At 47.7% G+C, this 21,037-nt stretch overlaps 1 protein-coding gene across 1 annotated transcript in view; it reads left to right on the forward strand.

Annotated features, from left to right (window-relative positions):
- The window catches only part of ASTN2 (astrotactin 2), a 319,778-nt gene that overhangs the window by 36,045 nt on the left and 262,696 nt on the right, over positions 1-21,037 (forward strand). The window contains exon 2 of the mRNA XM_071766590.1: positions 13,837-14,024. Within this exon, the coding sequence (XP_071622691.1) occupies positions 13,837-14,024 (188 nt within the window). The remainder of the gene's footprint in view (positions 1-13,836; positions 14,025-21,037) is intronic.

Below are 21,037 nucleotides of genomic sequence, written 5' to 3' on the forward strand. Positions count from 1 at the left end.
GGGAGGCTGTGTGCTGAGGACCTGTGGGATGGTGACAACGAGTAACAGGAGAGGGGAGCCAAAAGTGTGTTTATATAGTGTGAGTTTGGCTGTTTTATGAAAGGAAGCACTTGGCAGGCAGCAGCGATGCGGTCCCGGAGCGGTGAGCGTCTGCGGTTTGCATGGGCTTCACCTGGACCTGTGAGCATCCAGCTCTGCTGGAAATGAGCCCATTCATCATCTCTACTGTTTGAGACACAGCACAAAAAGGGCAGCTTGACCTAATACTGCCCTATAGCAGCTGCAATTACTGGAGTATAATTCATTTCGAATGGATCCAGAGATTTCTTTCCGTTAACATCCAGAATGGAAAAAAAAAAAAAAAAAAAAAAAGCAGGCAGGATTCACCAGGCAGGAGTTCAGCAGCTCCAGGGTTGTGGCAGGAAGGGGATAAGTTTCATTTTGCAGAGGCAAAGGGCAGGATTGGACCTAGCAGAGGTGCCATCTGTTTCTCTGAAGGCACTGGTTTTAATTGCTGAATTGCTGTTTAAATGAGGCTCTTAACCCTGAGTACAAGTGGCAAGATAGGTTGTGATGGGATGATGGAGGTCAGCCAGGGTGGCAAAACTCTGAACTCTGGCAGAAAACCTGGATTCTCAGCTTTTTACAGGTAGAAGGGCTTTTTTTCATAAAGCTCAGGTCTCTTTGGGGTAGTGTGTTGGTTTTGGTGATGTCCTTTTTTGTTTGTTTGTTTTCTCACAGAATATAAAGGCCCTGGAAACTGCTCTATTCTCATCAGTTTTAGGGTGTATTTGATGGGCCAGAACACACAGAGGCTGTGGGGTTCAGTTGGAAACTCAGTTCTGCCTCAGCATGAAGATCTGGCTGTATGTATGGTGGGTTTTTTTGAAATCAGTTAAGTGTCAATTCATTCTTGTTCTGTGCTTCTGAGAACTAAACTGTTAATCAGCAAGGTGGAGGAGCAGGAAGGGTTTTTGCATGTTGTGCCAGTTCTGGGATAAGATGCAGCCAGGGCAGCGCTGGCCCAGAGCTGACCTGTGTCTCTGAGGAGCCTTCAAATTTATGTAGATAACAGGAGGAATGGAACTGAATCCTTTTTTTAAGCTGCTCTTTTAGTTTTCAGACATCTGCTATCTAACCTGGCTCTGGGAAAATAATAATAATTTTAAAAGTTGATATTTATTACAAGCCCAAACAGCTCATACAAATATGTTGGTTTAGAGCTGGTAGGAATACCAGAGAGCCTCTGAAAAACTATCTGAAGGCTGGACTCTGCCAACAGTGCCAGCAGCTTCTCAGTATCTCCACCCTTGCTGGTTTTTTCCATCCCTGGTCAGTCCCCTTGTGCTGGAGCCCCAAGGAAGATCTGCTGCTGCTGGGTCAACCATCAGACCTGGCCAAGAGGGTCTCAGGTCCTGGGGCAGCCCAGGTTTTCAAGTAGGGGTGCAGGAATATGGAGGGAGTTCCATGTCTGAGGAGCTTCCCTCTCCTCTCAGGTCATTGCTGTGAAAGATTTCTTTCCCTCAGCATCTTCCAAAGTTAATTCAGTCCCCAGCAGACAAGTGGTACCAGGCAGGTGTCAGGCTCTGATGGATGGCCAGAGATGCTAAGCAGTTGGGTAAGGATCCCACTTGGTCGTGCCCCTTGGCTCCTTTCCCTGCTCCTGTGTGGGGAACATGGTCCCCCTGTGGTCCACATTTCCCTTCCATCATCATTGTGCTAAGCTGAAGAGACAGCTCCATTCAATAATTCATAACCTCACATGATATTTGTAAGATGTAAGGACGGGGGAAGAAAATCCCTTTGGTTTGTCCTTCCACCAGGCTGGATGTAGAGGAGAAGAAGTGATGGAGGCTGTTGGGTTCCTTGGACCATGCTGTGCGCCTGTCTGCATTCAGTGATGAATAGAAATGCCTCGTGCAGAGGGTACAGAAGACCCTCAGAGTGGTAGGGACGTGGGGCAGGCAAAAGCCCTCCTCAAAGTGAGAATATTCTGTTGAGATTTCATGAGTGATCTGTGCTGAGGTCAGAGAGAAAGTACCAGCTAAAATTAAGATTACTTTTCTGTTTGATTTTGAGTGTGTTTAAATGATTCTCATGTTTGAGTCTGCCTTCCAAATGGGATTTGATCCTCCAGAAACTGGGATGTTACTGAAAACCAGTAAAACTGGCTTTTAAGCAATTTTGTGATGGGTTTTGAGCAGTTGCCTTCCTGTCCATGTAATTTAGCCTCATGCAAGGACAGTGTAGGTTATGCTGCTTCTTTTGGCCATGAAGAGAGATGCTGGATTTATTCCTCACCCATCCAGGCTTGTTTTCACTGTCGTACAGACATTTCTGAAATCTGAGTAGAGGGTGCTGTGCAAGTCCAAAGTGTTTGATTGTTTAGCAGTCACTGGAGTATCTTGTGCTCATTATTTTAACAATTGGAGAGAGGCTTTTATTTTCTCCAGAATCATAAACACAATCTTCAGTGTGTTTTATGAAAATAATAAAGCTAAACTCTAATATCCACACATTTTCCTTGCTTTATGTGCACACATCCTTGGGGAATGGGGCCTCAAGGACTCATCTTGCTCTGGTTTTAATGGAGTTTTAATGGGCTCAAGTTTGTAAGTGACGGAGAGCTAGCTTATGAATTTGCTTTGGTACCTAAAGGAATTTTCTTTGCCTCTAAGAATACTCAAGGTGAGCAAAAAAGGCACCTCTGAAAGAGAAAACCAGTGGTGCAGTGTGAAGATTTTAGCACTGTGATCCAAAAATCAGGCTTCATTTAAATGCTGTATGTTCAAAACTCCTCTGTACTAGGACTAATTAGCTTTCTTGCATCTCTTTCCTATCCTGTGAATAATACTGTTTTCTTTTAGAAGAGATCTGAGGCTCTCAGAGGCAATTTATAAAGGAGGATGCTCTGCTACAGATGGAGAACCAAAGTGGGGAGATGAAGGGACACAGCTCCTGAAGTATTTAGCCACCTAATGGATTTTTTATTTTTGAGTGCAGAAGTAGGTTAGGGCCTGAGCTCCGTCTGTGGTAGTGATTTTTTGATTGAGAACTCACTTAATGAGGTACTTTTCATCCAGAAGTGATGAGAAATCCAAAATACCATGGAGATGTTCCAGTTTTGAACACTTTTTTGGGGTATGGGGAGGAGGAAATCCTATCTTCTGGCGTTTCTTTGAAGAAGAGGATGTGACTAGGTCAGTAGGTGTCCACGTGTGCTGTAGGCATCCTGGGACAGCAAATGGTCATGGGTTTGGCTGGGTCATGCTTGGTGTCTTTTGGTGTCTTTTACCCTTTCATTGCCATCTATATTCACTGTTTCTGGAAGGGATAGGTGGAGAGGTTATTTTCTCCTCTCCCTCACAGGGAAACTTAGGCACTGTTTGGTTTGGGTTTTTTTTTTTCTACCACAGACCAGGGTAAGGTTTGAAACTTCAGAATAGCCAGTCAGATCTTGATCATTTTGATCTTTTTTGTCATTGAAGTGAGTGGCAAAGCCAAGGGTTGAACGGAGGGCTCCTGCATGTCCCAGGAGCAGGATCCCAGTGTGCAGAGGGCATCAGGAGGGAAGATCTACTTCTGCAGCTCCCAGAGACTCAGTACCATAGGGCTGGAGCCCCACGGGGAGGTCAAGCTGTGTGCCCAGCACCCAAATCAGGAAGGAAGAGGAGATGAAGGGTGGTGTTGCTGGTGACATGCAGAAGATGGTGAGGAGATGCAGGCAAGTGCTTCTCTTCTGGGGAGAGGAGGGCTTTGAGCCAGTGCCAGGCAATAGCCCCATACTAATGGTCCAGGACAGCAGGAGTTAATTACTGTGGGCTTGAACACTGCATGGCTGCTCAGCACTGTGTCCTTTTCCTGGTGTTCTCACGTCCAAAGTCCTTTGATGCTTGCCTGAGAGTATCAGGGCTCTCTGGTTTCCCAGCAGAAGAGTGATAAATGTGTTTAATTTTTGCAGAGCTTGTAACCTGGTTTTATCCCAGAATCTGTCTCTTGAGGTTTTATTAGCTGATGGGGTCTGTAGGAAAAAGTCAAAGCGACGAGACAAGAACAGCCATGGAATTGATGTAGGAAGCAAGAGCATGTTTTGGAGATAATGTTTCTCATTCTTGTCATTACTATGTGCTCAGTTTAGGCTGTGAATTTCCAGTTCTGCCATAGTTTGCCAACTGCTGCCTGCCAAAAAAATCCTCCAGCTGGTCTCCCACTTAGGCAGGGGCTGGGGTTGTGATGGGTCCACTGATCTGGTCCATGGGAGGGTCCCTGCTGGGTTGGAGCACAGGAACCAGTGACAAGCCAGGTGACAAATGCCCTTCTCCCCTGTGTGTGGCTCTGGTAAACCTGGCTTGGTGGACAGCTTGGCTTGGATTGCTGAAAGCTCCAGGTGGCAGGAGGGACCCATCTGCTCTGGGTGTGCTGGTGTGGGGAGGTGCTCACCCCACCTTTGAATCTGGGAGAGAGACAATTTGCAAACATGTGTTGATGTGTTCCTGCAGGAAGCCAGCCACTAAATCATCACCTTGCAGCCTGAATGCGAATTCATCCAGGGAACCTATTTAATTAGGGGATAAATTTAGAAATCAATTATTATTTGCAGAAACAGTTTCTTTCCCTCTAATGAGGCTGCAAGGATTCATCCTCCTCTGCCTCTCTCCCACGACCTTTGTGTATGCTGATCAAGGGTGGAAATGCTCCCTGACTCTTCTTTCTCAGTGTAGGGGTCTGGTTTGGGGCAACTGCTGCACAGCTTTCCCTAAGGACAGCTGTTAGGACAGTAAATGAGGGTACCATTTGGGATATGGTGTGGCAGTGATGGGGGCACCAGGTCCCCTGGTAACAGGAACATGGATTAGCCTTTCCTAATGGGATAGGGGATAGGAAGTGATCTGAAGTGCCCAGCCAGCAGCCAGCTCCTCTTCTCTGCACTGCTAGCTCCTTCCCCTTGGAAAAATATGTCCAGCTCTCAGGAGGTGGAACACCTTAGTCTTTTTCTCTCTAGAAAGCACCAAGACCTCTCTCCTTCCCTGCTTTCTTCTTCTCTCCCCATCCTGTTCTAATGTGTGTCCTAATTTCTTCTGGGACCTCTCAGTGCTTACTGGAAGCAGAGGTCCATGGAGAAACTGTGCTAGAAAAATTATTTTGCTCCACAGTTTGAGCAGCACCCTGAGCTATCAAGCTCCGTTACCATTTCAAGAGGCATGTTTCCCAAAGACAGGCATTTAAAAATGCATGGAGGCTCTAAAGCACTTGGCTGGTTTGACTGAAGGTCTGAGTGATGCTCACCCCTGGAGGCTGGAGTTGCTCACCCACTCCCTGACATGCACTGTGCAGAATGGGTGGATGCTGTGAAAGGAAGGCAGCACTCCCTCTGCTTTGGTGGGAACTCTGCCTGGCTTTGCACTGCTATTTAAGACACTTGAATAGGTCACGTTGCCCTTCAGCTTGCAGGGAAGAGACATGTGGTCCCCACTGCCTGGCCTGTCCCTTGGTCTGTGTGACAGCTCTGCTCTGCCCCTCCGTGCCCACCCCTCTCTGCCCTGCTCCCAGCCCTCACCTCCTGCAGAAACTCAGAGCAAGAGAAAAAGTTGCAGTCACTGCTGTCACCTGCACAGGGCATTTGGGTAGTTTTCCAAAGACTGAATGTTTTCTCTTTGCACAAGACTTATTTAATGCCATAGTGACTCCTGGGGCTGCTCTGCTGCCATGCTGTCTGCACTGAGGAGCTGCTGCCATCCTGGAAAAGGGCATCACCGCCCCAGCCTCGCTGAAAAGTGCCTTGTCAAGGCAAAGAAAGCAGGAGAGATGCAGGCAGGCTGGGGCTGGCTGAGCACCTTTTGCTCTTTTGCTGTGGGACTTGGAATAAAATATCAGAAAAAAATATCAGAAGAACCCACCCCAAGCCCATCTCCAGGAGGGGGGTGATGCCCAGGGCTGTGCCTGCCTGGCTGCCTCCCTCATATTCCCCTCACTGCTGTGAAAAATCAAGCGAGTGGTTATCACACACAACAGTTCTTGCTCAATAGCCTCTGGTTGTGTTATTAGACACTTCAGATCCATTCAGGCTCCAAGCAAAGCTCTGGTGTCACTGTGCAGGCAGTGATCTGCTGCAGCAGACGATGGCACTCCAAGCACCAGCACCTCGGCTTAGCTGAGCTGTGTCTGGGCTTGAGGATTAAATAGGGATTATTTTTTTTTTTGCCTGGCTGGCTGGTGAAGGCTTTCAAAGGTTGTTCCCTTGGATGTGTAGTAGAAATAGGCCTTCTAATGCCTGTAGTGGTCCTGCAGGAACCAAGTTGGGTTTTTCAGATGTGCTGGAGTCACGAGGAGGACTGGGGCAGGGATGGAGGGATGTTCCATGTGGCTGTAGGTGCAGGCTGGCACATGCAGTGGGGCAGGTTGGGTCCTTGGAGGACTCAGGGCTGAGCTGAGTTCCCTGCTCTGATGTAGCAGAGCTGCTGGTCCCATGAACGTTCCTGAAATTCTCAAGCCAGGACATCCCTAATGTCTTCATCAAAACCTGTCTCATTTAATCCATCCTTAATACAGCAGCAGGCCAGGGCTGGCAGTGTTGTATGCCCATAACCACAGACACACTTCACCATCAAGGACATTGATTCTTTAACAAGGATTAATACTTGGGCCATCAAAACCTGGTACTTATGAATTTGAAATAGTCTTTTTCTATTATTTATCAGCTCTGTCTCTTGTTGGTTTTGAGGATGTGGGGTAGATGGGGAACAGAAGACTTGCAGCATTCCTCATGCATCTCTACAGCAGCAATCTCATGGACCAGCAGCTCTTTCTCCTGTAACAAGATGTCTGGTGCTTCAAGTCACATTCTTTCACCTTATTTTGGATGAAGGCTGCACAGGCCAGGTGGGTAGCACTGGAGAGAGGCTGCAGCTGAGCTCCTGGTGCTGCTCCAAGCCTGGATGTCTCATCTTTCTGAGGAAGCTGCACTCAGGAGCTCTCTTCCAGCTATTCTTCTAGACCTCATGTGACTCATTCAAACCCAGATCACACCTTGTGTTGAGCAGTGTGAGTAATTTCTATGGGATTGGCTCCACGTGCAGTAGCACCATCTGCCTGTGTGGGGTTGGCTTCCCACTGCTGGTCAGTGGGAATCTCTGCTGACAAATGAAAATGGAATTGCATGGAAGGGAACTGAAAGTCAAAAGGGCCCTGTAATAATTTTAGAGCACCCAAGGTGCCATGCTGAAGTCCTGGCATTATAAACAAGAGGAATGTACTGGAGACTGAACTGCAATCAGAGCAGCTGTAGCTTCTGTACGGTGCATGGTTGCAGATTGTGGTCTGCAGGCAGCACAGGAAAATCAGTATCTGCTCACTAACCCTAAACCCTGTGATCAGGAAAGCTGAAGGGATGTGGGGATAATACAGAGGTCTCCAGAGCCAGGAGTGAGAGCTGCATTGGAAGCTCCCAATCCTCCAGTTGTCTCAGAGTGTTTCCAGAGGCTGTGTTGCTGTCTCTGGTTTCCCTGCTCACCGTGTCTCATCTCCTGCATCATCTGTGTGATGATGCAGTCTGCTGACCTCTTGCTGCATTTCACAATAATTACATCTACCTAAAATATTCTCTGGTGAACGTTGTACAGGCTGCCCCAGAAGTGTTGGAGCTGAGTTGGAGGGTTGGGTAGGGATGTGAAAGGACTGGGGTAAGGCAGATACCATGGGCCACCCCTGGGAGAGCTGGTGCAGTGGAATGGCTCTAGCAGCTCACTGGTATGTGCTTCTCCAGCCTGGTGGTGGGGACAGGACGTTTTCTCATTTTTGGGTTCCCATTGAGCTTGAGATCAGCCCTCACTTCCAGCCACATTGCTCTTATCGTCGGGGATCCTTCCGTGGCATCACAGCTCTTAGCACATTTATGGTGCCTGTGAGGTGGCCAGTCCCAGGAGCACACCCAAAACCTGGCTTCTCCTTCCAGATAGTTCAAGAAAACCCTAAAACCAGTCAAACCCACTTTCTCTGAAAGACCTGATTTTTTGCCTGTCCAATGTCAGATGTGATGCTGCTGGCAGAGCAAACGAGAGGGACAGAGAGCCCCTCAGCCTGCCCAGGGTTGGTGGGCTGCCCCATGGAGCCCCCGAGGCTCCCTGAAACCCTCCTCCATCCAGACCATCCCTGGACATTCACTGTGTCCCAACAGACATGCACAGCACTGAAGCCACCTCTGAAATGCCCTGCAGGTGCAGCTCTGTGTTCCTCACAGACAGGGGCTTTGAAAAGGCCTGATCAGAGAGAGCTTGTCATCTTTTTTTTTTTTTTTTTTTTTTTTTCCTTTCTTAAACTTCTGAGCTTCTCTATTACTCTTTACGAGCTGCAGCTGCGTTTGTGTGTTGCCCAAGGGAGTACTGTGGGGGGAGTAGATGTAAAAGGAAAGGAACATGCTAAAAATGAGCAGAGGGGAAGGGGGAAAAAAAAATAATAATGAAGCGGACTAATGATTCGGATAAAAAAACCCACCACACTGACACCAAAAGACCCAAACCCTTAGAACTGTTAGGGCCTGTTTGAATGCAGAATAGTTCCCTGGGGAGCATGGGGGAAGCCCCATTACTAGAGTTGTTTTGGAGCTAGTCTGTACAGAGAGTGATAATCTATTCTGCAGGGAGCAATCCTGTGCTGGCAAGGGCACTGGGGAGAGCTCTGTGTTTATGACTTTCTGCATAAATTTGGTTTATTAGCATAAGTGGTAGCTAGCACTGAAGAATCTATAAACTAACACTTCATCAGAGGTTGGTGCCTCTGGAGAATATTAACTCAGAAGAGCCCCTGGACTAATAGCAGGAGAAGTGGGCTTGGAGGATTAGGGGTGACACACGGGGTAGAAGATGAGGACACTGTGGGCAGTGCTGGCTTTTTGTATGAGGTGGGATCATGTTTCTGAGCCTGCTGTAAAAGGAAATATAATCATTGAACAGATCTCCAGCTTCCCCCCTGCCAACAGATTAAGATGCTGAGTTGTGCAGGTGAGCTGATGAAGTCTGGCTGCAGGGTGCAGATCCTGCTGGGATGAAGCAGGTGGTGAGGAAGAAGGCAGGAGGAGCCTGGATCCATACATGGAAATTACTCACAGGCTTCCCACCCGTCACACCAAGGATTTGGTCCTTGTTAAGAACATGTCCAGCAGGTCCCAGGCTCCCAGCAAGAAGCAGAAGGAGGGTTTGGTTATCCAGGGGGTGGGGAACCATGGAGGGGATGAACTGCTATCAGTAAAATGGCTTATTTTAATAATGACCTTGAAGAATTAAATAAAAACCACAATAATCATTGCAGATTAGCACGAACAAGCCAATTATACACAAAACAGGCTTTGTAAAACTCTGTGACAGACAAGGCAGGGCTGCAACCTCCCGAATAACTGATGAATGTTGAAGCATTGCATAAGGTTGGGGGAGGTTGGGAGGGGGGGAGAAGTGAATAGTTGAAGCCTGGCAGCCTGCCTTGGAGCAGGCAGAGGGGAAAAGGCTCTCTCTGCCTTCCATAACACAGGCTGGGAGAGGCAGGAGGTGGGTAGGGCATCCAGGAGCCTGAAGGCACTGAGTAACAATCCTCCAGCTTAAATATCTGCTGTTTCATTTCATATTCATCATGTCAGCATAATCTGCTTTTATGGGAATCGTCTTGGTTCCCAACCAAATGCATTTAGGCCCTTTTGCTTTAAAGTTTGATTGTAATACGAGTTGAAGACTTCAATGAAATGTTTATATGTAAGGGTTGTAGCGACGGGGAAGGGAAAAAATGGAATTAGAGAATGAGTTGGAAGGGATCTTGCTGTGGTTACTGCTGTCCCTGCCTCTCCTGACCTTGACCTTCTCTGATGGGCACCAGCCCAGGGTCAGGGGCTGAGCCCTGAGAAGGGTTTTGTTTGGATCACTTATTTGATTTCCAAGGAAAATACAGAAATTGTGGTTTTCTAGTACCCAGAAGGTACCAGAAGGAGGGCAAAAAAAAAAAAAAAAAAAAAAAAAAAAAAAGGAGAAAGTTCTTTGTATGCCCTTTGTTTGACCCCAGCACATGGTTGGGTGGGGTGGGAGGATGGGGGGGCATGGGGGAAGGCAGCGCTGTTCCTGGGCTCAGCTGAGCATCATGATGGGAGATGAAGAGCAGGTGTGGGTAGTTAAGAGCAGGTGAGGCTGGAGAAGCCTTATTTATTTCTGTTCTTGTGCTGAGAGCTCTTTGGGCTCTCTGCTCTGGTCGAGTGAAACAGGACTGTGGGCTTTGGTGAGGAGAGGGGGTCTGGCTGGCTGCTGTGGGAAGGGGGGACCCTCATCATCATCATGATTTCTCTGCGGTCTCTGGAGTGCAGTAAGGTAAGAAGATGGCACGGCAGATGTTTCATGGTCTGTTTGGCTGTTTTACTCGGTCTTTTACCCCCAAAGCTGTGTTTGAACCCTGGCTGAGATCTCCCTGTCTGTTAGGGGCTGAGATTTAAAGTAACTCTTGACTACGAGTGCTTTTGCATTGCTGCCCATTTAAAACCTTAACTGCACCTCATTCTGTTTCCGTGCGGGAGTGCCCTTAATTTGTTCCCAAAGCATTTGAAAGCTCTGATAAGAGGCAATCTTGCTCCAGAGTGTTGCATCCTCTGATGGCAGGGCTATCGCTGCTCTAACGACTGTGTAAGATAGTGGAGTGACAACCTCTGTCCAGGGAAACACAGGCACTGGAATATTCATGGCAAGCATCTGAGGCCAAGAAACTTTTCCCGTGTTTGGCTATTGAGGGATTCGGCAGCTAAAAGGGCTTGAAAAGTATTTTCTTTTTTTTTTTGATTGAAGGCTCGTGATGTCTTAGCAATGCCTGGCTTAGGAATGCAGGATTCCTGCAACACGAGCTGCAGGGTTGAAGAACACACAGGTATTTATAACTGGGGTGTAAATGGTACCCAGGCTTGGCAAGTTCAGCTCTCGACAGAAATTGCCTCGCTGCTGCGTTTGCTTAAAATTGTGAAATGAATGTTAAATTGAAGTTTCTACTTTCGGAAGAGACCTTTTGAAAATGAAACAGGCTTATCTCCAGTCTAGGCTAGAATCCAAAGAAATTGCCTACATCCCAGAAATGTTCTCTGTGATCTTTTGAAATGTCCCGTGCAAAAATGTGTGCTCAAGAGAGAGGAAAAAAAAAAAAAAAAGTAGAGAAAGATTGCTTTTGGAGATTCTTTTGCTGCTTCCCTAAGGTGATGCAGTCTTTGGGGCTGATGTAGCCATAGCAGTGGGGTCCTGGTAGCACCCTGATCAGGTGTGGGTGGGCTGGGAGATACAACCTCCTTTTCCTGAGCTCTCTTGGAAAGGTCTGGTGCAGGGATGTGTGTAATGCTGGAGATGATCCTCACCTATGGGTGACTTCCTCTGAACAGAATTAAGATGGCTCTGTATAAAAGTCCTGTCTCATGATGCTTCTGTGCTGTCCCATGGCCTCTTTGCTTCTGACAAAACGAGATTGTCATCTGTCCCCAAGCTGATTTACTGTTGTTGCTCCTAAAGTACCATTTGTTACAATTTTAACTACACCAGGAGGTGCTTTTCGGTACAGACCTCTGAAGTATTGTTAGGAAGGCTGCAATTAAGCAGCCCTGATGTTCCTCTTGTTTTGCTCTTTTATCACTACAAGAAACTTTCTGCTTTAGCCTCTGTGGAGACACAAAACTCTCATTAGATTCCCAGGTCTTGCCCAGGTCACTCTTCTGCAGGGTGAGCTGCAGGGCTGGGTTTAATCACAGGTTAAAGAGTGCGAGCAACACCTCTTGCTACTGGTTTGCTCCAGCAAACTGCTCTTTATGTTGAAGGAGAGAAGGGATTATTAGGAGTGACCTCACCGCAGTGACAAAGAGTTCACAAGTCCCCTCCAAAGTGCTCATGTGGGCTCTCGATGGCTCCCATGCATGGTCAGGGGGTATTTAGTTTTTCTTCTTTGAGTGGTCAGATGTGCCCAGAGATGGAGATGAGGATGGGTGCTCTGCAAGTGATGCAGGGATAAGGAGCACAGCCCTTTGATTAGATACAGGTGACAGTGTGGCTGCCTCTGGAATGTTCCTGGTGTACTTAGTGAGGTGCTGAATCAAGGAGTGGGTGGTGATGGGGTGACCTTGTCCCTGCCCTCAGCTGGGCTGTGCAGTGAGGAAGGATTCTGTAGGACTGGGGGTGGGATGAGGACTTGTCTGGGAGCAGAGGGTGGCTGGGTCTGTGTTAATCCACACCAGGAAGCCAGGAGCTTGCTGCTGGGAAATGGATTGATTTCAGGGGTAAGAAAATTTGGTCCTGAGGGACTGAAAGGGTTGTTTTACTGGCTTGGGATGTGGGTCTGTAGAAATGCCTGGTCTTGCAGCATCTGTGGCTGCCTGTGAGCCAGCACCCAAGTGACTTGGAAGCATCTTGTCCTGAGAGGTGTGAGTGAGTCTAGGACAGCCTCAGCTGGGTTTGTTTGTTCCTTCATCTCCACTGGGAGAACCAGAACTGAACGTGCTTTTGCCCAGCTGGGTCCAAGATGAAATGCAAAATGCCACCAGTGTTTCTTGGCCATTTTGCCCAGAGGGGAACCAACCCTGTCCCCCCTGATGACCTCTGAGGCCAGGGTGTGGAGGGGGAGAAGGAGGCCCTCATCTCCATTCCTACCATGGTTCCAGGGGAGCCTGAACTGATGCTGTCAGCATTTCTGAAGCAGACACACTGTACAGAGTGCAGGTCACAGTCTGCTATAGCCTGTTGTTATTCCCAAATGGGAAGGAATGGAATTTTGAGTCTCACACAAAGCAGGTGACTGCTGAAGCTCTGGGTCTGGTGACTAAGAGGACCTGATTTGCTTCCCATTGCCTATATTGCAAATGGAAAAACAAACAGCAAGAAAGTAGTGGTGAAAGGAGAAATATTTTGGCTCATTTTGCACTAGTAGTTTTTTTTTTTTAATTTTTTATTTTGATTCAGCTGCTAAAGTGCCAAATTGGTTCTTTGCAGAAAACCCTTTAAAACTTGTCAGGCAGCTGTGGAGCTGTCAGCACTCCTGCCTGTGTCTGCTGCTGCCTGCCCAAGCCAGGAGCTGCAGCTGAGCCTCAGAGGCTTCTGGCACCCCCACTTTGCTGGAGACTGTGGATCTGGAGCTGGCTGGGGTTGTTGCAGGATGTGTCAGAAGTGGTGGTCTGAGTCAGGGGAAGTTGGCACAGTGGATGGGTGTGCCAGGATGCTAGAAACCAATCTCCCAGGGTGCTTAATGCTGCAAATCAAGATGGGGTGGGATGTAAAGTAACAGAAGGCTGCAGCAGAAGACCAACAGGCATGCAGCCCCAAGATCAATTGATTTGTTTCAAACCTGGTGGTTTTCTCTTCTTTCTGGTGCTCATCAGTTTGTGTTGGGGGCGTCCCAAGTGAATACAGCTGTAGTGCTACCTGGAAAAGGTTTCTGTTGTAGATGCCAGCACAGCAGGTACTGGTGGTTTGCTTGGCACCAAGTGTCCTGCTGAGCAGCAAATCTCTCCAGGGTTTGGCTGCAGACCTGTAGGAACTTCTTCCAGGCTTTTTGCTGGAAGGGCTATGGGAGGCTAAAGGCACCTTGTGCCATGGGTTATTGCTGCTTTCCCTAGAAATCCTAAGGCACTTTGTAGCCCCTTGTTTTTATCAAGGAAGAAATCTGTTAGTGTTCATGTATGGAGGAAATGGCAAACTGAGGCCAAACAGCTCAAGCTCATCCTGTAGAACAGAAGCAGCACTAGTGAGGGCTGAGACCCAAAAATCCCGATTTCCAGGACCACTAAGAATATTGCTTTTTAGGATCCTGGAGAGAACTGACCTTCAGGTGCATGTTTTGTCCCTGCAGAGATGTCGGGGACAGTGGCTGACATTTCACTGGTGCACTGGAAGCAGCAGTGGCTGGAGAATGGCACCCTCTACTTCCACGTCTCTATGAGCAGCACGGAGCAGCTCTCCCAGGCCACCCCCCCCAGCCTCCAGGAGCCTTCAGAGATAGTGGAGGAGCAGATGCACATTCTTCATATCTCAGTCATGGTGAGTCAAAGCTGCCAATGGGACAACAATTGGGAGGGTGGTGGTAAGGAGTGTGGTTTTCAAATGTCTACATCCCTTCTTGGTTGGGTTTTCTGAGAGGGAGAGCTGTGTTTGGTGTGCAGGAGGAAAGAAGACTGCTTGTTTTTTTTAAGAAAATGAAGTAAAATAAAACAGATGATAGGGAAAAAGATGTTGGGAGGAGGGCTGTGGTTATTCCTGCCTCTGCTGGCAATGGGTGAGGTGTGAGGAGTTTTTTCTCCTTGGTCTGGACATGCACAAAGATAAGATTTTGGATCTGATCATTTCTTCTTGAAGCTTTCTGAAACTGGATTTTACTGAGTGAGCAGGTATGGGCTGTGGTGTGATATCCTTCTCTTGTAAAGGACAAACCTGAGCTAAAAGTAAAAACATGGTCCAAATGCTTTGAATATCTCCATCTCAGGTGTTTGTGTGGCCTTTTATTAACATACCAGGTATGTGCTCTGTTGCTTTTCTGTTTTTTTTTCTTTTTCTGTTGCTTTCAGTGTCTTATGAGGTGGTTGCCTGAAAAATAAGTGAGGGACAGAGAAAAGAGTGAAGACAGGAAAACTGTTGTCTGGGGGGTGAATATCTCTGTCCCTGGTGTGAGTGTGGGGATGCTTGGCTACTGTGGGCAAACCCACACCTTGGATCAGAGGCCTGTGAGGGGAACAGGACACTGGAGCCTCAGGATTACTGCAGATTTTTTTTTAGCAAAGAGAAAGAGATTCAGTCCTCAGACCTTGCTGAAACTGATCTTTCAAAGAAGCAACCTGATGATTGTAATGATTTGATGCTTTGGAGAAAGAAATGAGTTTCTTTGAGAAATTCCTGCCCAAAGCCTTCACTTGCTGTGCAGGAGCAGTGATGCTGATGGGATGAAGCTGGAAGCATCTCTGTGCATATTGCAGAATAAATGTTTTTGCAGTCTAATCCTGGGTTAGCTGGTGAAGATATGCTCTGCCACATCTCACTGAAGCCAATAACACAGTAACACCCCTGGCTTTGTTGTGAGACTTAACTCGTGCTCTGAGCCTCTCCTGCCCCTCTGCAAAAGCAGGAGGAAGACAGGAGAATTCTTGCTATACAGAATAATCCAGAATCCTGCATTCCTTGTAGATCTGGATACCTCTCTTCAGTGGGAGCTGAAGCCCCAGCAATGATGGGGATCTCAGATGGGATCTGGGCTGCACAAATGTCCCTGGGGAAGCAGAGGGCTCTGGCTGTTTCTTCCCTGGGTCGGGATTGCAGCACAGACTTGAAACTTTGCCTGGTCTTTTTTTTTTTTTTTTTTTTTCCCCTCTAAGAATCATTAACTTTTTGAGTGAAGTCGAGCCAAGTTTTAAGTTAGTAGCAGAAGATAAATGTGTGTTTTGGTGGGAGTTTTTCCTCCTCAAGACCACATGGAGTTCTGTAGCTAAGGTAAAATGAGGGTGAATGTTTCTTGGGTGAAGCTCCATCCAGGCTCCTTTCCCAAGCTTTTACTTTCCCCCTTGGTCCAAGCTAAATCACCAGAGAGCCCCTGTCACTGGAGCCCTGCTGCCTCCCTTTCCCCAGCCCTGCCAGCCTGCAGCCCAAGATCCTGGCATGGGGGGCTGTGTGCTAACCCCCTCCTGCCATGTCTGCATCCCTTCTCCTGCCTCCAGATGCAGCTGGACATCCCCATGTCCTCATTTCCAGCTCCCCAAACACCCTTTCTCCTGCTCTGTGCCAGAAAACCTGATGTCTCCTGTGTGCTCTCTATAGCCTAAACCCTTTCCCACCAGGCAGGAGGAATTCCAGCCATCCCAGCACTGCAGTGGCATTTTGGGGCTGCAAGCCCTGTTCATCAGCAGCATCTCCTGCCAGGGGACAGGAGGAGATGTGGGAAAGTGCTTCCTTCCATCTCTGAGTGGCTCTAACACTTTTACACAGTCTCCTCATCTTCCTGCTGAGTTACAGAAAGCTAGGGAAGGTTTGACTGGAGCATCTCTGGCAAAGCTTTAGCTCCTGAGCTTCTGAAGCTTCTGATGGGAATGTGATTTTGGATTTCTGGAGATGTTTGTGACTTTGCTGGTTGTTCCTGCTCTGCCTCTAAAGGCAAGACCCCCTCTGGGCTGCATGGGAGCTCTGGGGGTCTGTGTAAATCCTGATTTTATTGCTTCTTCCAGTGGTTGTGGCTTTGGGGTGGGTTTGCTGCCAGTGTCTGTGTCCCTGGGTCCATCATCTGACCCTGTGAAAGCCCTGGACACTGGCTGACCATGACCCTTTTCATACCTCCCTTCCCCAGTTCAAGGGAATCTTTAACAGCAAAATAATAATTTTTTTTTTTACTTTCCTCACTGTTTTTTCTTAATCTCTCCCCAATGAGACATAACATTAATTAGTGCAGTTAAAGGGAATTCAGTCTCCATTACTGTCTGCCACCCCTTTCCTCTTGGCTTGAGCATCTGAAATTTGTCTTCCAAGTGAAAAGAAGGGAGGAAGGGGATAAAACAAATATGCAAATACTAGACTTTATTTATTTACCTTTTTTGTGTGTGTGCAGTGTCAAGTAGAAAGGAATCAATATTTTTGTCATTATGCCTGTTGTGTTTTTTCCCCATAATCTTAGCTGTCATTTGGGTTTAATTGTATTATTTCCTCTTGTGTGGAAGTAAATCTTATCTGTTTTGGATTAAAATTCAATGAAGGTCACAGCAGCTCGAAAACTTACCAGGCTGCAGCAATTAATGTTCATTTGGCTTTGATAAATTGGAATGTTCCCCACAATAGGAGTGGAGTGGATTTCAGAAGCAATAATTCTTCCATTAACTCAATGATTCCCTGCATGATGGAGCATCTTGTCACTGCTCTGTTTGTCATCTGTCACTTCAAGGATCTGGGCATATGCCTGATATGATTTATCATGATTATTGGGGCTGCTTGTGTCAAAACATTTTAAACCACTAATTATTCCAGCCTTGTAAATTGCTGAATTTAAAAAAACATAAAAGATTTTGTTGTTGTTCCCTACCATCCCATGTCCCTGTTTAATCACTGCTCTGCCTTGTGGTAAATTCAGACCTAGGATCACATCTGGCAGCATTTGCCATAGGTGAGGGCTGATTTGCTGGGCTCTGGGGAGGTGGAGGAATGGGGATGAGTAGGATGAACATGTCTGATCTCTGCCTTTTCTCACCCCAAAGACCTTTACTGGGGCACCATGCCCCACAACTCCTCCTGGCCCTGTGGTGTAGGTTTGGGAAGGGGATGCAAAGCCAGATCCCATCCTGCTGGAGGAGGGAACAACTGCTCTGCTCCTGCAGGTGAGGTGCTGGTGCCTTGGGTTGAGTTTTCCTCTTGTCAGACTCTGCCAATAATTCTGGTCAGAGCCTTGGCTGTGGGAGACCAGAGCTGGAAACAAGGTGGTGTGATCTGCAGGTGTGCAACATTCTGCTTCTGCTCTGTCTCCAGCAGGAAAACAAGGTGGATTTTTTTTTTGAGAATGGTAACACACAAAAGCCTTGTTTCATCTCATAGCATCACCCTGCAAGGGAGCATTTTGGCATCTGGAATAAGAGGTGATCAGACCTCAACAAGCTGCTTTTTAACATATATATATATATTTTATTTTTTTTGTTTACTTTCTGTTGGTGGCTACTGGCAGCAAAAAATTTAGCTGCTAGTTTCTAGGTCTCCCAGCAGATATTTTTCAGCTCTTATTTATATGAGTTTCCTTTTTTCTCCTTCTTATGCATCCTGATATTTCCCTGATGATCAGCCAGTGGTGCTGTGCTCCATCAGCCTCTGTGCTGGGTATAAAGTCTGCTCTGGAACTCTGCTCTGATTTAGCATCTTGCTCTGCAGTGGAGCTGGAGGGTTGGGGGGTCCTGTGGGACAAATATCAGTGCAGGAGGGTCCCAGGGAGTGTGGATTCTTATGACTGCCTTGGGCTGGGGCAGCTCTCCAGTTTCCTTAGCACTGCAGTAACATCTGAAAGCAGGTGAGGTTTTTAGATGCCTTTGTTTTCTTTCTGAAGCTGCCGTCACCCAGCCAGGGTCATGACAAGTGCATTCATTTGCTCTTTTTCCCCCCTTTTTTTGCCATTACCTGTGACCCATATCACAACTTTCCTTCCCTCCATGCTCTGCTGCCCGCGTTCCCTGTGTCTCATTAGGCTCGCAGCTTTCAGCTCTGCTGCACAAAGCATCAGGATGGTTGGTGTAGTGCTTGTCCTACACAATTGCTGGGGTGTGATGGCAGCCCCTGAGCTGCCCTGAACACAGCATCCACCCAGCACCACGTTGGACAGGACTGGGAGGATTTCTTCAGACAGCTGCACGATCCCAGTGCCTTTCTGCAGGGACTGGCAGGGGCAGTTTTCCTTCCTGTAAAGGGGAATAGTGTTACACCAGTGCAACTGGGCTGATCTCAATGTGCACAGGAAAGGAGAGGAGACTGAAACCCTTTGCAGAGCTGGGGCAATTCCCATCTTCCCCAGCAAACAGCTCTGCAACAGATTGTTTCAGGTCCCCTGAACTTCAGACACATTCACATGCAGAGCTTCAGCTCTGACGTTCTCCTCTGCTTGGCCATCATGTGAGTGGTGTCAAATTTTCCTACCCCAAGTGTTTTGTCCTTCTTGGACAAAGTTTCTGAATGGATTTAATTCCCTCCTGACTGTGTGCTCATAGTTTGCATGGCAGCATATCCCATGGGATAGGTGGCTGCCCCAGTGCATGCAAAACGTTGCTTGAGCCTTACTCTGGCTCCTGGCAGTGTCTTGCTGATGGCAGCATTGGAGTTCCTGTCAGCCAGCAAAATTGGGGTAGAAAAAATAGATGCAAGATGAGTAATGAGGTAGTGAAGAAGGCACAACATCTGTGTCATCATTTCTGCACCAGGAGGTCAACCAGATTCATAAAACATGCACTTCCAGCTTGTGATATGTTTAGAAATTAATTAAAATGGGATGAGAATTGCTGCTGCAGCAGATTTCCTTATCTGAAAGGTTTTAAAAAGCTAAATTGATCTCGAATGAGCTGTTTATATTAAAAAGCAAAAGCAAAGCCCCAACACCCCAGGAGTTGGGTTCAATGTGTACTTGTGTAAGAATCCCATCCCTGCTTTTTGCTTGTGGGGAGAGGAAAAGGAAGGACCCAACCAGATCCAGCATCCTTAGGTCTCTGGGAAGCTGCTGGAAGCTGCAAACTGGTGACAGACCAAGCTATTAGCACCTTGCTTGGAGCAGTGTCCCATCACCCATCCTCCCTGGTCTGCTGATAATTGTCCTAAGCTCTTCCCTGAACTTCCTTGGGGTGGCCAAAAGGGGCTGATAGGACCCTTGCTGGCCCAAGACAGTGGCACTGAGCACTTGCAGACCCTCTCAGTTTGGGACCTGAACCTCAGCACAGCTGGGTGCTGAACTTCACTTTCAGAACCTTTACCTGACCTGTGCTGTGTGAAGCACCTTGAAGGTACTGAAGTGATGCAGTGGCACTTGAGCTACTGGCAAGGGGGGCTTAGCTAGAAGCAAGCCTCCAAGTCCTCTTGCCCCAGGATGTTCTTTGATTCAGGTTTCATTTCTGTAATATGCCACTAACCAACTTTTTCCTAGGCTGGGGGAAGCAGCCTCTTTCATTCACCCCCCTCCCCTCCTTTTCCCCACTCTCCTCCTATGCAGAGATGATCTAAACCAGGGACTAAATGTAGTTAACGATGTGCTCTTGTATTTAGGGAATTCATTTTGGGGGATTTGTCTTGAAAATGTCACTTCTCTGACAATGACACCTGTTATGTTACTAATTTTTCACTAATCTCTCTGTTTTCTACCTTAGCTACTGTGAATACATTAGACATTTTCTATCTAGCAGAATTTCCCCCTGTCCCCCCCCCGTGTTAAAATATGTAACTGGAGTGCTTGATTTGCATATCTGATAAAGTGAGGCTGAATAAATACTCTTGGTTCATCCAAACTGAGCATCAAACTAACTTGCTCACCTTGTCCCTAGAGCAATTGAAATTGGTACTGGGGGAAAAGCAGCCCCAGGAAGCATTGGGAAGGGGATTGCATTTTGCAGATGGCATCAGATGTGTGGGAGGCATCCTCAGCCCTAGAGAATTCCCAGCCTCGACATGCTGAGGAAAGAGAATGGAATGGAAAAAGTAAAAGAGCCTGTGTTGGAAAGGTGGGGTGGTTGGTGTAGTTAATGGGTACTGGAGCTGGAAGGATGCTGAAGTGGTGAGGAGATGGAAAAAAATGCAGAAGGAAGGTTCTGGAAATGGCATAAAGAGCACAGGAGCAGCACTAACTTGAGGTGGGACACACAGTAAGGTGTCACTTGTGTCTGGCTGGGGAGATCCATGCTGCTGCTTGCAGTGAGCTCTGGGTATTTTTATTGGGTGGTGAGCAGGGGGGGGGATTGCACATTTCAGGTGCTTGTCTTGAATTTGTTCCCTTCCTACCTTCCTCTCTTCCCCTTCCCACCATCTGTCTGGGAGAAATACTTGTGCATCTCCAGCACCATGGGGTGTAGCTGGTAGCCTGCCCTTTTCTCAGTGCTTTCTTCTTGCAGCCTGGGAGAAGCAGATGGCAGTGCCAGGCTTTGGGGTTGTGCTGCTTTGGCTCCTGGTTTGCAGAGTGCTTGGAGAGGAAGGAACATCCCTGTCCTGCACAGGTCGGGTATCCTGGTGCTGCAGGGCTCCTGGAGGGAGCAGTTCCATGCAGGAACTCTGTGCTAATCTTGTGTGTGAAGTGCCAGGGCTGTGTTCTCTGTACCTTTGAAACCTTGATGTAAGCATGGGAATGCCTTAAACTGCCAGGATCAAAATTACACATGGCCTTAAAAGTGTCATGAAGCTTTAATCCAGGAAAATTCTGGTGGATCCTGAGTTCCCTGGGAGGTGGGGTGGGGTGGGGGCTGAAGCCTGGCTTTGGGGTAATTGCTTGGATATAGAGTGTTTCCTAGGGTTGCCCATGGGTGCTCCTGGGCTGGGTGATAGGGATGCTGGCAGGGTCCCCTTGCTAGTGAGGC

The sequence above is a fragment of the Heliangelus exortis genome, chromosome 22 (genome assembly GCF_036169615.1).
Source record: "Heliangelus exortis chromosome 22, bHelExo1.hap1, whole genome shotgun sequence".
Lineage (NCBI taxonomy): Eukaryota > Metazoa > Chordata > Aves > Apodiformes > Trochilidae > Heliangelus > Heliangelus exortis.